The 16,134-nt window shown below is 44.7% G+C and overlaps 1 protein-coding gene and 1 long non-coding RNA gene across 2 annotated transcripts in view; both read right to left on the bottom strand.

The window, feature by feature from the left end:
* Positions 1-16,134, bottom strand: part of LOC309349192 — a 611,395-nt gene that overhangs the window by 207,458 nt on the left and 387,803 nt on the right. The window lies entirely within an intron of this gene.
* The window catches only part of HAS2 (hyaluronan synthase 2), a 41,587-nt gene that overhangs the window by 10,299 nt on the left and 15,154 nt on the right, over positions 1-16,134 (bottom strand). The window contains exon 2 of the mRNA XM_081874365.1: positions 4,015-4,641. Coding sequence (XP_081730491.1) covers positions 4,015-4,641 — 627 coding nt within the window. The remainder of the gene's footprint in view (positions 1-4,014; positions 4,642-16,134) is intronic.

The following is a 16,134-nucleotide window of genomic DNA, read 5'->3' as shown; positions in this document are numbered from 1 at the left end:
GGCTGCTCCATAACCACAATGGGGCAGTGCCCCCAAACCTCAACCTACCCCCACCTGTCTGCCTCCTTATTTACAACCAACCATGAGTTGCCGGTCATTGGCTCTGGTTTCCCATATTGCAGTCCCCTTGCCTTCTGCCTCACCAGCCCCACTGGACACCAGTCACCACTGGTAGGGGCACCCAGGACCCAGGCTATGGTACAGACGCTATTCTTCCTCTCCTGGAATAGAGTATAGAGGAAAACGTGAAGGAGCTGGGTATGTTTAGCCTGGAAAAGAGGAGACTGAGAGGATATATGATAGCCATCTTCAAATATCTCAAGGGTTGTGACATGGAAGACAGAGCACATCTGTTTTCTCCTGCTCTTGAGGGTAGGACCCGAACCAATGGCTTCAAGTTACAAGAAAGGAGATTCCGGCTAAACGTTCAAAAAAAGTTTCTGACAGTAAGACCTGTTAAAAACAGTGGAACAGATTCCCATGAGAAGCCGTGGACTCTGAGAATTCTCCGGAAAAACAATCTCTCAAAGGACCTGTTGATGGCATTTTACCATTGTACTCTTGAGTGTCTTAACTTATGATCTGTGTATGTGGTTTGGGAGCTGCACTGTCAGGGGAAAAACAATGCTGTCCAGGGTTATAAAGACTGCGGAGAGAATAACTGGGTCAAATCCATGCTTCCAGGTGCCATAAGAAAGCTGCAGAGATAGTGCAGGATAGTGCGCACCCCGGAAATGATCTCTTTTAAGCTTCTGCCTTCTGGAAGAAGGTACAGGGTTATAAAGACTAGAACTAGCCACCTGAGAAACAGTTTCTATCCAAATGCAATTTTGGTTTTAAACGCAGTGTAAGGAGTCTCTATGGGAGTATATTGTATTTAAAAATGGGGTATCAGAGTTTTTAGGGGGCTAACCAGGCTGGGATAGCAGGCTTGTTGGTTTCTGAATGTCTTATGTAGATTTTTCAGTTTCGTTGTTCTGTATGGGACAATGACAATAAAGATGATAAAGATTAGCGTATTCTTCCTTGGAGGCTTTTAAACAGAGGTTGGATGGCCATCTGTCATGGATGCTTTAGCTGAGATTCCTGCAGGGCAGGGGGTTGGACTAGATAACCCGTGGGTCCCTTCGAGCTCCAAGATTCTATGACCTTTCTAAGAGAGACCTTATTTGCAAGCAGCAGCAACACGAATGATGCTTTCAACAATTTGTAGATATAAATGAAGGCAGTTTTTTTACACCAGTTAAGAAACTGGCCTAGTTAAATAACACAGCGAGGCAACTTCAATCCCATTGGATTGGGTACCCATTATATATTTTTTGCTTAAAAGCAAACGAGGCAGAAAAAGATTGCCAGAGATAGGGGGTTGGTCTACCCCTTCAAAACAACATAGGACACTCTTGTAGAGTCAGGTTATGGGACTATCTCATCTACTATCATCTAAACCTGCTGCCACTGAAACACCTCCATAGGAGCCAATTCCAGTGGGCCAAGGGTGCCCTGGCACCCACAATAATATAATTGTGGGGGGGGGGGAGGAAACACCCACAAAGCCAATGAGAAAAGCCGGCAGGTGGCAGCGGGGCATCCTTTTCTGGGAATGGGGCTCAGATGTGGAGGCAGAGTCTCTGAGCTCCTCCCTATGGAAAACGGTGCCTCGCTGGTATTCTCTATAAGATTGAATATCAATATACGTATAGAGACTTTGAGATTAGACCACTCAAGAAGCCTGGAAAACTATCTTGGGAGTGTGCTACCTGCAAGCCCCAGTAAAAGGGCCCCATTGGGGGCAAACAGTGGCCTCTTGATTACTTGGACTGCCAACTTCATTAACATCTATCTACAACTCCACTAGCATCTCTCGGTATTGCGAATAACACCAAACTTACCTCTTGTTGGTATCTGCATGAACTTATCTAAAAGACTGAGTTAAGCATTTGAAAAACCTATTGAAACAAGACATTACAAGTTCATCTTAGGTTGGGTAGTTCGCAAGTCTCTTGTGGCTTTGTTTAATGTTTTGTATTTTTCTCAGAAGGTTGATAAAGAATGTATAATTTATTATTCTCTGTATATTAATCGCCAACATGTTGCATGAGTCGCACTACTTCCTTTAGCTCAGCAGTGGTGGAACCTCTGTCCTGTGGGCCTGGTGTGAGTCCCAAGTTTGCTTGCTGAGCTGCTTCTGACAAACTGTGCCCCATACCCCATCATAGGTATGGGGTACCTCTGGATGCCGCTACAAAGGAAAAGCTGGGCACTTAAAATTGAAATCCAGAGTGTCCCTTTGTAAGTGGGACTTTTTGTTTCTGACTGGGAGCTCTGCTAGGATCAGCTGCAGTTCAGAGTTCCTCGTCAGGAACTCCCTAGTATAGCTCCATCGCTTTCGCCTTTTGAAGGAACTGGCTGGAATTCAAGTAAGTTCCCAGAAACAGAGCATTTCCCCTAATGATGTAAGCTAATAGATAGTGGGAGATCCCCTCTGAAACAGTTACGTGAGATGAGTAAATAGCAACCCACACTGAAACTGCAATGCTCTTCTTCAGACCAACAGCCCACTGAGAGTCTATAACTGCTGTCTTTCCAGTCTTATAACCCTGATTCATTCGCAAGCTGCTTCTGCTAGTAGCCATCATGCAGGTTACCAGCAGTGGTCAGCAAGGTAGGAGAGTGGTGCTTACCTGACCTACTGTCACCTGCATCACTGCAGTGTACTGGGAAGGGTGAGACAGCCATGAGTGAGTTGGCCGTGAGGTCGGCAGAATGCAAACGCACTTGGCAGCAGCACAGGTTGGCTCTGTCAGTGCATTTGCACTGCGCTGGCCAAACCACCACCTCTCCCTTCTCCTTCTCAGTAACACAGGTGATAGGGCAGATAAGTGCTACCACCCCACCAACTGCTGTTGCGGGTTATGTAATTCAGCAAGTGATTAATCTACGGATTTAGAAACAACTGCCAATAAACAGATATGGTAAACAGAAGCATGTGTAAACAGAGGCAAAGAATCTATCCCTGCTTTAAAAAATATGATTGGGGAAAGAATATCATTCAGAGAAGAAATGGCTGCCACAATGTTTGTCCCAATTTCAAACTGGTGATGCTTCGGGGTCCAAGTAATCATAGATATCATTTGCAGGTTTTGGGGTGCTCCCCTTACCATATTCATTGCATACTGGACCATGAGTTAAGGTCCAGTATGCAATGAATATGGTAAGGTAATCTCTTTGTGAGGTTAGGCATTGAGGTTAGGCATCGGGTAAGCCTTTGTTTGGATGGAGGGGAGGTTGTAGCCTTTGCCTGCCCCTCTCAGTAAGGGTATCCTGTTAAAGGGATCCGGGGGTGTGGATTCTGTCCAATTCTGTCGGACGTGGGCTAGGGCCATGTCACAACCCCAGTGGGAACCCCTCGGGGTACCCCTATTTGATGTACGTCATAGGGCTCCCCTATTGGTGGTTTACTCTTAGATGGACTTCCTGCAGGCAGGTTGTAGTAGAGATCTAGCCTGGCTTCACCCAATGCCTAAGCCAAACCGCTCACATCTGTAACCAATAAAGTTGTGGCCTATTTGAACCCATAAACCAAAATACTCATGTCCATGTGTTTATTGTCCATTAGGGAACTGCAGGTCACGGGGCCTTGGCACGTAAGTGCCACACACACACACACACACACCCCCCCCCCGGTGTACTGGTTTCTGAATTTGTTATGGTTTGTGAACGCTTCTAAGTTAAGTAACTGCACAGCTCAGTGTCAGATTCTGCCCATCCCCTTAAAACTGGCCCTGCACCAGCATGACGTGTCACTGTGTACTATCTGACCAGCCTTAACTATTTCAGAAGCTAAAGCTTTTCAACAGCCCTGCTGTTTTCCAAATGGAGAGTGAAAGGGGCGCTCTGTTCACTGAGGGACTAGGATAGGCTACGCACTGCAACGTCCAGCACAAGATGTACAAGACCTGCTTTCTTTGGAGGCTTGTTTTACTTGGCAGTGAAGAAGGGCTTTTTCATACCTACCTGCACATAATCCACGCTTCTCCCCAGTGCTTTGAACGCTGTGTACATCACTTCTCTTTTCCCACCCCATTTTTGCATGATGCAGACACTTTTGTTGGACAGGACCAGTTGAGTGACGTGCTGCATGCTCTCTTTATGCGACTCTTCCGTCTCCTCCGGGCCTCTCTGGTGGAAGTTATTCCTCCAGACGTAAGTAGCAGACTTATCCCTGCCCATGACTTCGCTAAAAATGTCCATCATGTAAACGTCATCTTCAGAATTCCCATCGATGACCATAATCACCTTAATTCCAGGGTAGGTGAGCCTTTTCACGGAAAGTAAACATTTCCTTAAGTAGTTGGGGTCCTCCTGGTAGGCAGCAATGCAAAGGGCAACAGTTTTGTTCAGCTTGATGGGCGTCTCAAGAGACCGTTTCATTTTCCTGTGTTCGAGGAAGGCAAACAGGCTTTGGATGATGAGGTGCGATGCCAGAATGGCGCCGTAGAGTCCAAAGGAGAAGTAATAGTTGTCCGTTTGGATAAACTGGTAGCCAACAATGTAAGCAGCGGAGATCCCAAGCAGGAGGGACACCCCAAAGAGTGTGGTTCCAAGTATTCTCAAGATACATAGAAACCTCTCGCAATGCATCTGCAATGAATCAAGACAGGTCATGGTTACTTAAGCATACTTCTGGATAAAAGAGATGATCGGGTTAGTTCAAGGCAGGGATAAGGAAACCTGTGGCACTCATTGGACTCCAACTCCCTAGCTGATGTATTCGATAGTCAGGAATGATGGGAGATGGAGTAGCAGTGGAGTGCATGGCAAGGCTACACCGCTTACCTGATCTTCCTCTGCCTGAGTTGCTGTTGTATTCTGGGATACAGGGGCAGTGAGGCTGGTGCGGTGCAAACAGGCAGACGGGAGCACTAGGTTGCCTCTACCTGTGCATTTGCACTGAACTTGCCACAACCTCTCCCCCTTCCCTTCTCCATTCTGGTATGCAGCATCGACTCAGCCACAGGGAGGTCAGGTAGCCTCACCAACAACATCTGAAGGGCCACAAGTTCCCCACAGCTAGATAGAGGGAAATAGGTTTATGACACCTATGACAGAGCTATAAGCTGCAAGATATAGCTTCCAAATTCTGATTGAGGGGGGACATATGTAATATTGAAAAAACAGGGAGCAGTAATGGTAGAATCATTGCAAACAATCATGTGCAATCTGGTTATAGTTCTGCTCAAACTACATAAAATGCTGGCACGTATTTATCTATCTTGGATGCTGCATTAACAACAGAGCCAAATGAATCATGTTTTGAGCTTATAAAAAGCTACTTCTTCACCAGGGGAAATGTAGTTCAAAATTCCCAAAGCGTTTCTATAGAATATCTTGGGAAATGTTAGGTTTTGTCAATAAGCTTTTGTACTTGCTACTTAGTCCTGTCTGATACCTGTTGATTGGATCTTGTGCTACAAGCCCAGGCAATAATCACCAGATAAACCATTGCTTTGTTATGGGCTCCATGGTGGGATGTGATGGTCTTTCATATGTTGGACAGTGATAACTGGGTATTTGCAACTGTGTGTGCCAGGGGAACATAGCAAGTCTCAGGTCCCTGCATGTCTACTTAAAATGCCTTGCAAATAAGAGCAAAAGCGGGGGGGGGGGGAATGCAAGTCACTATCATTCACCCTTGATTCCCCCCATTTGATGTTCTGCTCTCCTACAAATGTAAGGGCTCTAAATGACCTGGGTTTATCTGGATCAGCACCATGGTGCCTCACATCGCATTGTTTTCTTAGGTCAACGTGACCTGGTTCATGTAGGGTACAACCAGAGGACAATTGAAAGCAGCTGCAGAGAAGACGCAAGCAAACTATATTTCTGGATGCAATTCTGCTTATCTCCTCGGAGACAGATGTGCATTAAGGGTCCTTTTTACGGCTGTATTTTATGTTGCACAGACCAAAATGCAAAACAAGAAAAACACACTAGTGGATAATGGCTCACTTAAGCAGGAAATTGCCAATTCCTACAAACTATGGTGTATCTTATCCCTCTCCCCATATGACTACACCTCTTATTTATGGACTTGAACCAGGATTGTCTACCTAGGAGATCCTTGATCCCCTAAGGAATCAAGTTAGGAGATTGAACCAGGGACTGGCAGATCAAACATTTTGTCCAAGGAATAGAAATTGGCAGTGGCCGCAGTCTAAACCCATCCAGTGGTGCCACATTGCATGGCTCAGTTCCAGGGTGCTGTCCCTTTAAATTATCTTTCCCATTTGGGATGTAACTCCTGTAGTCTCTGGGAGCTCTCCCTGGTCCTGCAGTACCAAGATGTAACAGAACCAGCTGCTTCTAACTACCTCTTGTAGTTCATAGAGAGTTGGAAGGGAATTCAAATGCCATCTAGTCCAACCCTTGCTGATGTAGGAACTCTGCTGCTAGAGCATCTCTAATAAGTGGCCATCCAGCTTCCATCTCTAATAAGTGGCCATCTCTAATAAGTGGCCATCCAGCTTCCAAGGTTAGACCAGCACTATTTGAAGCAAGCAGGTCCACTGTTGAACAGATTGTACCATCAGGAAGCTCTTCCTAATGTTTAGTCTAATAAATCCCTTTGACTTGGGTACCACCCTCTGAGTTGACGGAAAACATATCTGATCATTTTATATGACAGTTTTTTTAAAAAAAGGTTTTCATATAGTCTTTTAATCATATCTTGCAACTCCTTCAACCTCTCTCCATAAGATTAGATTTCCACTCCCTTTTCTACATCATTGCCACTCTCCTCAGGACACATTCCAGTTTACTGATATCAGTCTTAAACTGTGGTGCTCAGAACTGGGCGTAGTACTCAAAAGTGTAGTCCGACAAAAGTAGAATAGAGAGGTACTCAATACTTCTTGAGATCTAGATACTATGCTCCCATTAAGGCTTCTTGTTAGATTCCTGACCTAGAACTGCTAAGTCCCAATGCATTGTGTAATAAAAGAGTTGTCCTTTTCATAGCCTTCCTGGTACCTATAAATTGCATATACCAGGAATATACAGTGTAGCAGCAAACTAATGTGTGCAATTCCCTAGTTCAAAGTTCATCACAGCAATCAATTCACAAGGTGTTTCATATGATTCACTGTTTTCTTGGTCTCAACGTTCCCTCCACAACATGGGGATAAAATTTGCCTTCCTTACAGGACTGTAAGAGGGAGAACTGAGAAAATGTATGTTAAATGCTTTGTACATTTGAAATGCACCATACCTGTATTACGTTACACACCAGCAAAACAATATTTGAGATGAAACCCAGCCTTTCTTGGGTATGGAATTCCTACTGTTATGCTTTCATGAATTTTAAATATAAACCACCAAGAGTGACCCCATATTTTTTCAAGCCTAAACACACACGCACAGTTTATTAGCTCCCTTTAAAAACAAAACCCTAGAGCAATCATTTTTCCAAGGTGACAAAACCATGAGCAAGAGTTCCAAAAATTCGTACACTTGTCAGTCGGCTGTTACAAGTGTCTCGGAAAAGTTGTACAATATCCTCCAGCTTCAAGTCTTAACTTGCTAGAGAAATCTTGAAGCGCAAAGTGACTTCATCAGCTGTGCTGTTCTTCCGTGTTGCTTATACTAATATTAGAAGGTCTTTTTTAAAGAGAGAGAGAGAGAGAAAGGAGGTGTCAGACTATATATAGGCTGAGCCCTTTCAGAACTTGAAATAGAATCTGGCAACTTTTGGCATCCTTAGCTTGTCTGTCTCTGGAATCTCCGTAATGCTAAACTCTGCAAGTTATGCATGATCTAACAAGAATGCAAGACTTAACAAGTGAACAAGATGCGAAGGCACCACAGTAATAAGCAAAGAGTATATATTAAAACCTTTCCAGGAACAGAGAGACTTGCTGTTTAGCACTGTGCATCTTTACTCAGAAATTCATTGCACAATGCTCAATGGGGCTTACTCCCAGGTCAGTATGCATAGCATTGTGTAAAGGTGGGAATAATTTCAACAGGCTTTACCTCTGAGTAAAGATGCATAGATTTGCATTGCATGGGGGGTGGGGAGAGACAGTATCTCAGAAAGTTCTCCTTTAATCCTGGGTTGCATTTCAATAGGGCAAGACTTAGCACAACCCTTCAAGTCCACTCAGCCTAGACAAGTCTATTCAAAGGAGTTCAATGGAACTGTCTTCCAGAAAACTGGCTATAGGCTGCTTATATGGGCCTGGATCTGTGAGTGGGTCACAGCAGAGGCATCAGCAACAAGTGACATACTCCTCATACCCCAGGGTTAGAAACTCAGATATATAAGTTAGGTACTAAATGGCTCCTTGAACCAGGATTACAGTCACCAAAACAGAATGCCTAGTTGTAATTTTGGGGCCAGACTGCTCAAAGACCGTATTTTCCAGTATGACTTTTTGGTTCCTGAAATTCATTCTGATTGTGCAGATAAAATGTAACAGATAGAATTCTACAGGATGCGATATTTGTGTGTGTGTGAAAACAGTCAAGATCCAAGGATGAAAACAGTGGGGAGGAGGAAAATGAAGGTGGTAGTTAGGGGTGGATAATCTTGTCAATTTCAGGTTCTCTCGTCTTCTCATTTCTCCAATCCTAAATTCAGTTTTCCACATTTCCACAACGATTTGTCAATCTTCTATTTAAAAAAACCTCATGCAAATTTATCCTACTATACAAATGTTCGTGTGCAATTTTGTCCAATGTAATGCATTTCTGTATGCAGTTTAAAGTAATATACAGTGGTACTGCGGGTTAAGTACTTAATTCGTTCCGGAGGTCCGTTCTTAACCTGAAACTGTTCTTAACCTGAAGCACCACTTTAGCTAATGGGGCCTCCTGCTGCCGCTGCACTGCCGGAGCCCGATTTCTGTTCTTATCCTGAAGCAAAGTTCTTAACCTGAAGCACTCTTTCTGGGTTAGTGGAGTGTGTAACCTGAAGCATATGTAACCCGAGGTACCACTGTATGCCTCTTACGTAATCTTTGCCATAGTATATGAATTTTGTACACACTACGTGAAGACTGGACAGCTAAGTTGAAAAATTCAGAGAAGTGTGAATTCCAAAGGGTTGCTGTGTTTCGGCTCGCATTGTTTCAGAGTGTTAATTAGGAAGGTTTGCCATCCCTAGGTGGAATACACCCCCTCCTACATTTCAAACATTTTTATTTGGCATGTATCCTCAGATCTCATATATAGCAATCAAACACCAGACTTCAAACAATACAGGGAGGGAAAAGGTACCATATGTACCAGTTCAGTGGCACCCAGGGTTGCGTATAATTTTTCTTAGCTTTCAGCAAACATCAAATAAGGGGAAGAACTAGGAACCTAGCCAAGTCCCCATCATTCCGATTAAGATTCTCCAGCAACTTCTCTGGCTACAATAACTTCCAATTATGATGTGATGCATGCAGTGGTACCGTCATGCCAGCCAAGCTGTGCAAGCAACTGAAGTCATTGCTTGGAACAGCAATATTGCAAGCTGTGTGCAATCTGAAAGGAGCAGCCCAGAATCCCCTGCAGTTTCAAAGAGGATACTGTAGAATGCTCTCCCCAGGGAGGTTCAGCCGGCGCCTTCATTATACACCTTTAGGTGCCAGGCAAAAACGTTTCTCTTTAACAAGGCCTTCGGCTGATTGACAGCCAAAGCCCTTTAAAAATGTGTTTTGGAAGGGGGGGGATTATTGGGTTATTGTTTTTATTATGTATTTTGTGTTTTTATATTGTGACTTTATGTTGTTAATCACCCTGAGACATGCAGATATAGGGCAGTATACAAATAAAATAAATAGTCGTACCTTGGAAGCGGAACAGAATCCGTTCCGGAAGTCCATTCGACTTCCAAAACGTTCAGAAACCAAAGCGCGGCTTCTGATTGGCTGCCAATCTGAAGCCACGGAAGCCCCGTCGGACGTTGGCTTCCAAACATAGTTCACAAACCAGAATAGTCACTTCCGGGTTTGTGGCGTTCGGGAGCCAAAACGTTCGAGAACTAGGTTGTTTGAAAACCAAGGTACGACTGTAATAGTTCAGGTCTTCAACTCCATGGATGGTATTCAGCTTAGGTTTTACTCAAGAAATTAATGAACATGACTAAGCTAGGTCCATTGCTTTCAATGGGTCTACTGCAAGTAAAGAAATGACTTCAGTTTCATGCACAGCTTGGCTGGCCATGTGTTTGATCACAGCCAATGATGGTTGGTGCCCACTAGACTGAGGGAGCAAACGGCAAGGAGACCATCAGTAAGTAGAATCAGAGCCAACTAATTCTTGATTAGTTGTGAAAGCTGGACCATAAAGAAGGCTGATCCACCGAAGAATTGATGCTTTTGAATTATGGTGCTGGAGGAGACTCTTGAGAGTCCCAAGGACTGCAAGAAGATCAAACCTATCCATTCTGAAGGAAATCAGCCCTGAGTGCTCACTGGAAGGACAGATCCTGAAGCTGAGGCTCCAATACTTTGGCCACCTCATGAGAAGAGAAGACTCCCTGGAAAAGACCCTGATGCTGGAAAAGATGGGAGGGCACAAGCAGAAGGGGACAACAGAGGATGAGATGGTTGGATAGTGTTCTCGAAGCTACCAGCATGAGTTTGACCAAACTGCGGGAGGCAGTGGAAGACAGAAGTGCCTGGTGTGCTCTGGTCCATGGGGTCATGAAGAGGCGGACACGACTAAACGACTAAACAACAACAACAAATTCTTGATTGCCCCCTTCCTTCTCACAGCTGTGTACTATATGGGCAACAACACTAAAAACATAATAAGAGCTGGCTGAATCAGGCCAATGGCCTATCTAGTCCTTCATCCTGTTTTCACAGTGGCTGAATAGTTGCTTGTGGGAAACAATCAAGTGGCATTTGGGCACAAGAGCCCTTTGCCCTCCTGTAGTTTCCAGCAACTGGTCTTCAGAAGCATTGCTGCCTTCAACTGTGGAAGCAGAGCATAGCCATCATGGCTAGTAGCCATGAATAGGCCACTACTCGAGGAATTTGTCTAATCTGTTTTTAAAGCTGTCACTGCCTCCTGCGGGAGTTCCACAGTTTAAATATGCGCTGCCTAGGACCTCATACCTGTGGGACCGCCTCTCCTGGAATGTCCCACAGAGGACCATACAGTCTTCAAATAAAAAGATCTTGGAGATCCTGGGCCACAGGGAGGTGAGGCTGGACTCAACCAGAGCCAGGGCTTTTCCGGCCGTGGCCCGATCTGGTGGAATGCTCTGTCACAAGAGACTAGGGCCCTGCGGGACTTGACATCTTTCCACAGGGCCTGCAAGACAGAGCTGTTCCACCAGGCCTTTGGCCAAGACACAGTCTGACCCCCTCCTTCTGTAATCCTCATAGAACTCTAGCCCAATGGTTGCCATTAATTTGACGCTGAATTGATTTTAGAATGAATTGTTTTTAGAATGTATTTTGATTAATTGATTGTGATTTTATGTAAACTGTGTTATTTTTACAGTTGCTAGCCGCTCTGAGCCTGGCTTTGGCTGGGGAGGGCGGGATATAAATAAATTATATTATTATTATTATTATTATTATTATTATTATTATTATTATTATTATTTTGTCTGTCCCAAATCTTCCGATACTTGAAACCAAGGAGGAGCCTGCCAGTCAGTGCCACCCTCTGGACTGGTTACAAGTAAGAAGGCAAGCAAGATGGTTAGGACTGGTGGATAATGGAAGAGCCCTAATGGAGAATTTCAAGGAATTATGTACAGTCTCTGCCACATAATCTTACATGTTTTATCAGAACGAGAGTTCCACTAAGTTCAGTGGGACTTCCTCTCTTCAGAGGGATGTGGGTGGCACTGTGGTCTAAACCACTGAGCCTCTTGGGTTTGCCGATCAGAAGGTCGGCAGTTCGAATCTGTGTGATGGGGTGAGCTCAGTCTGTTGCTCTGTCCCAGCTTCTGCTAACCTAGCAGTTCGAAAGCATGCCAGTGCAAGTAGATAAATAGGTACTGCTGTGGCGGGAAGGTAAACGGCATTTCCGTGTGCTCTGGTTTCTCTCATGGTGTCCCATTGCACCAGAAGCAGTTTAGACATGCTGGCTGCATGATCTGGAAAGCTGTCTGTGGACAAACGCCAGCTCCCTCAGCCATGAGTGCCACAACCCCATAGTCACCTTAGACTGGACTTAACCGTCCAGAGGTCCTTTACCTTTTTACCTTTACCTCACTAATGCAGAGTTTAGGGTTGCTGCCTTAGCTAGGAAAACATATTTTCAAGTGAAATGTATTCCTAAACTGAACTCTGGCAGTGTAACCAGACCTATCCCCAAACTTCTGCCCCTTTCCCCATTATTCACATTTTCCTTACATTCACTATTTTCTGTGTGCATGCTGATAATATTCAGCACACCATCTGTTGGCCACATCTGATTTGGAACTACACCCTCTGACATCATTATATGCTTGAGGACCATCCCTTTGAAAGGCTGGGAAAAAAGATTTTCTACTTAACTATAGCCATACAACACTCATCAACTGTTTACATTTCGGTCTTACAGGGCTTTACGGCATGGGGGAGGGGAGGATGGGGGCTACACCCTTTTATAACTTAGAAAAGGACGTATTTGATCACTTTAGCAGATCACAAGGACAGGAGTCAAAGAGAAAGGAACCCTTTTTAGAGATTTTAAAGTTAAGAGTGGGAGAGGTTTAAAGAAGGCAGTAAGCTTGCTTTCATGTACAGCTTCAGAGAGAGAAAGCTTATTCCAGATTCTGTAATGGAGACGCATTCTTAAAAGATCTAAACCCTTGGGTCTGGCAGGATCTACAGAGTCACACCCTAAAATGTGTCGCCAGCAGTTTGAAGTTTCAAGGCTGTTTCTTACACGTCTGTGTCCATCACTTGGTTTCTCAGTGCCAGATGACAGAGCAGCTGGACATGTGAACTGGCTCCATTGAAAACCATTATGCAGTGGCATAGCAAGGTCAATGAATGTTAGAATGATGTCGGAATGAAGTTAAGTGGTTCTTAGCAGTGGTTCTTAGCAGTAACGCTAGAAAGGAGTAGGTGAAAATGGATTTTTAACAGGCGAGAAAGTAAAGTTATACTATATTAAGATAAGGGATTAAGATAAAAATAAAGAGGGAAAGGATTTGCTGAGTTAACCAATTGAACTGGAATACAAAAAAGGGAGGTGTGGGGAGGTCAGCGAAACAAGTAAATGAAAGATAAGTTATGGAATGATGGACTTACTTTTAATTGTGTTTATTTTTTCTGTATTTTGTTTTTTTATATATATTTTTTCTTACCTTTGTAACCTTTTTTGAAATTTCAATAAATATTATATATATATATATATATATATATATATATATATATATATATATATATATATATTTGCTTTCGTAGATTTTCACGGGTACAGGAATGCAGGTTTTGGTGTCCTCGGGTGTCTTCCCGTGTAAAAGTTGGGGTGTCTAGGCGACGTTTCGACGAGGTCTCACTCGTCATCTTCAGGCTGGTGCTTTCGGCTTCTTGTTACTGGAACAGAGCAGGATCTCAGTGTTTGAGTTCCTATAAATACTGTAGAGGGGGTGTGGTGTATAGCCTCCAATGTTCTGGGCAGAGAGGAAGTTCCCAGGCTAGTGTGCCTTTTCTTCTTTTGTTCCTTAATTACTTGAGAGATATCTTGAGTGATTTCTTGAGTGATATCCTGAGTACCACTTAGGTGGGTCATTAGGTGTGGATTAGTTGTTAAAGTCTTTGTGTCTTGACCTCTTGAACACACCAGACCCAAACCCAGACCCTCTCCACAGATGAATTACAGACACCATCCAGTAGCCAATCCATGGTGGCACCTCCGGATGCTGCACCCCCCTGCAATCCCTACACAGATCTGGCTGACACAAGCCACAAAACCACAGCTCGCCCCTATACACGAAGCCAAGCCAGAGCACAACTAAGTACAGTACAGCCATCTTCTCAGGAAAACTCTTCACAAAGTTCAAGAGGTCAAGACACAAAGACTTTAACAACTAATCCACACCTAATGACCCACCTAAGTGGTACTCAGGATATCACTCAAGAAATCACTCAAGATATCTCTCAAGTAATTAAGGAACAAAAGAAGAAAAGGCACACTAGCCTGGGAACTTCCTCTCTGCCCAGAACATTGGAGGCTATACACCACACCCCCTCTACAGTATTTATAGGAACTCAAACACTGAGATCCTGCTCTGTTCCAGTAACAAGAAGCCGAAAGCACCAGCCTGAAGATGACGAGTGAGACCTCGTCGAAACGTCGCCTAGACACCCCAACTTTTACACGGGAAGACACCCGAGGACACCAAAACCTGCATATATATATATATATATATATATATATATATATATATATATATATAAAAGAAAACCATTATGCAGTGGCATAGCAAGGTCAGGTGGTACCCGGTGTGGAAAATTTCTTTGGACTCTAGTTGAAATCTGGTTGGACTCCCAAGAGACTGCCATCTACTCACAGTATAAAAAGACTGGCTGTGATCTACCCATTATCATTGCAAGGACTTGTTGAGGTTTCTTTAGGGGAGGGTTGCCCAAAGTTGTTGAGCTTTCTGTGGTTCCAGGGTTTGGGTCCTGAGTTGAGGGACCTTTTGCTTCTTGTCAGGAGGTTGAATCCTGACAAGACAGAAGTACTGTTTTGGGGGGACAGGAGGAGGGCAGGTGTGGAGGACTCCCTGGTCCTGAATGGGGTAACTGTGCCCCTGAAGGACCAGGTGCGCAGCCTGGGAGTCATTTTGGACTCACAGCTGTCCATGGAGGTGCAGGTCAATTCTGTGTCCAGGGCAGCTGTTTACCTGCTCTATCTGGTACGTAGGCAGAGACCCTACCTGCCCTCTGACCGTCTCGCCAGAGTGGTGCATGCTCTGGTTATCTCCTGCTTGGACTACTGCAATGCGCTCTATGTGGGGCTACCTTTGAAGGTGACCTGGAAACTACAACTAATCCAGAATGCGGCAGCTAGACTGGTGACTGGGAGCGGCAGCCGAGACCACATAACACCGGTCTTGAAAGACCTACATTGGCTCCCAGTATGTTTCCGAGCACAATTCAAAGTGTTGGTGCTGATCTTTAAAGCTCTAAGTGGCCTCGGTCCAGTATATCTGAAGGAGCATCTCCACCTCCATCATTCTACCTGGACACTGAGGTCCAGCACCGAGGGCCTTCTGGTGGTTCCCTCACTGTGAGAAGCCAAGTTAAAGGGAAACAGGCAGAAGGCCTTCTTGGTAGTGGCGCCCTCCCTGTGGAATGCCCTCCCACCAGATGTCAAAGAGAACAACAACTACCAGACTTTTAGAAGACATCTGAAGGCAGCCCTGTTTAGGGAAGCTCTTAATGTTTGATGTATTACTGTATTTAAATATTTGGTTGGAATCCGCCCAGAGTGGCTGGGGCAGCCCAGCAGATGGGCAGGGTATTAATAATAATAAATAATTGCTTCTCTCCTTCCCTCTACCCTTCACTTCTTTGCTCGCCTGCCTCCTTCCCATTCTCTCCCTGCATGGCTCCGCCAGCAGCCAGGGAGCGTGAGGCTGTCAAAACGAGGGGGGAAGACTGCCAGAGTAGGGGTAGGCAGGAGTCGTGGGCAGACTGTGCGCCAAATGTCACCCCCCTCAGAGTTGACACCCAGTTCACACCACCCCCACCTTGCTCCACCCTTGCCATTATGCATTGGATAAAGGGGTGACAGACAATGTCTTGTGAAGTTCTGTAACTGTGGTGGTTCACTGACACACCGCTTGATGCTGCAACCATCTACAAAAACAAAAACCAGAATCCACAACCACCGCCAACCCAACTCAATCCATTAAGAATTTGGGCATATTGAAGCAACTACTTGACTAAGAAGACCGTGACTATGTTAGGATCATAGAATTGTGGAGTTGGAAGGGACCCCAGGGGTCATTTAGCCAAACACCCTGCAGTGCAGGAATCACAGCTACCAGAACCCAAGCCAACCAGTCCTGTGCATCATCATCATCATCATCATCATCATCATCATCATCATCATCCAAGTCATCCTGTAAGATCCTAGAGCAGTTTGCAGCATAATCAGACAAAATACAACATCACAGAACAATAG

Source organism: Podarcis erhardii (genome assembly GCF_964252035.2).
Source record: "Podarcis erhardii genome assembly, chromosome: 8".
NCBI classification, from domain to species: domain Eukaryota; kingdom Metazoa; phylum Chordata; class Lepidosauria; order Squamata; family Lacertidae; genus Podarcis; species Podarcis erhardii.
This window is presented reverse-complemented; position numbering and strand designations above follow the sequence as displayed.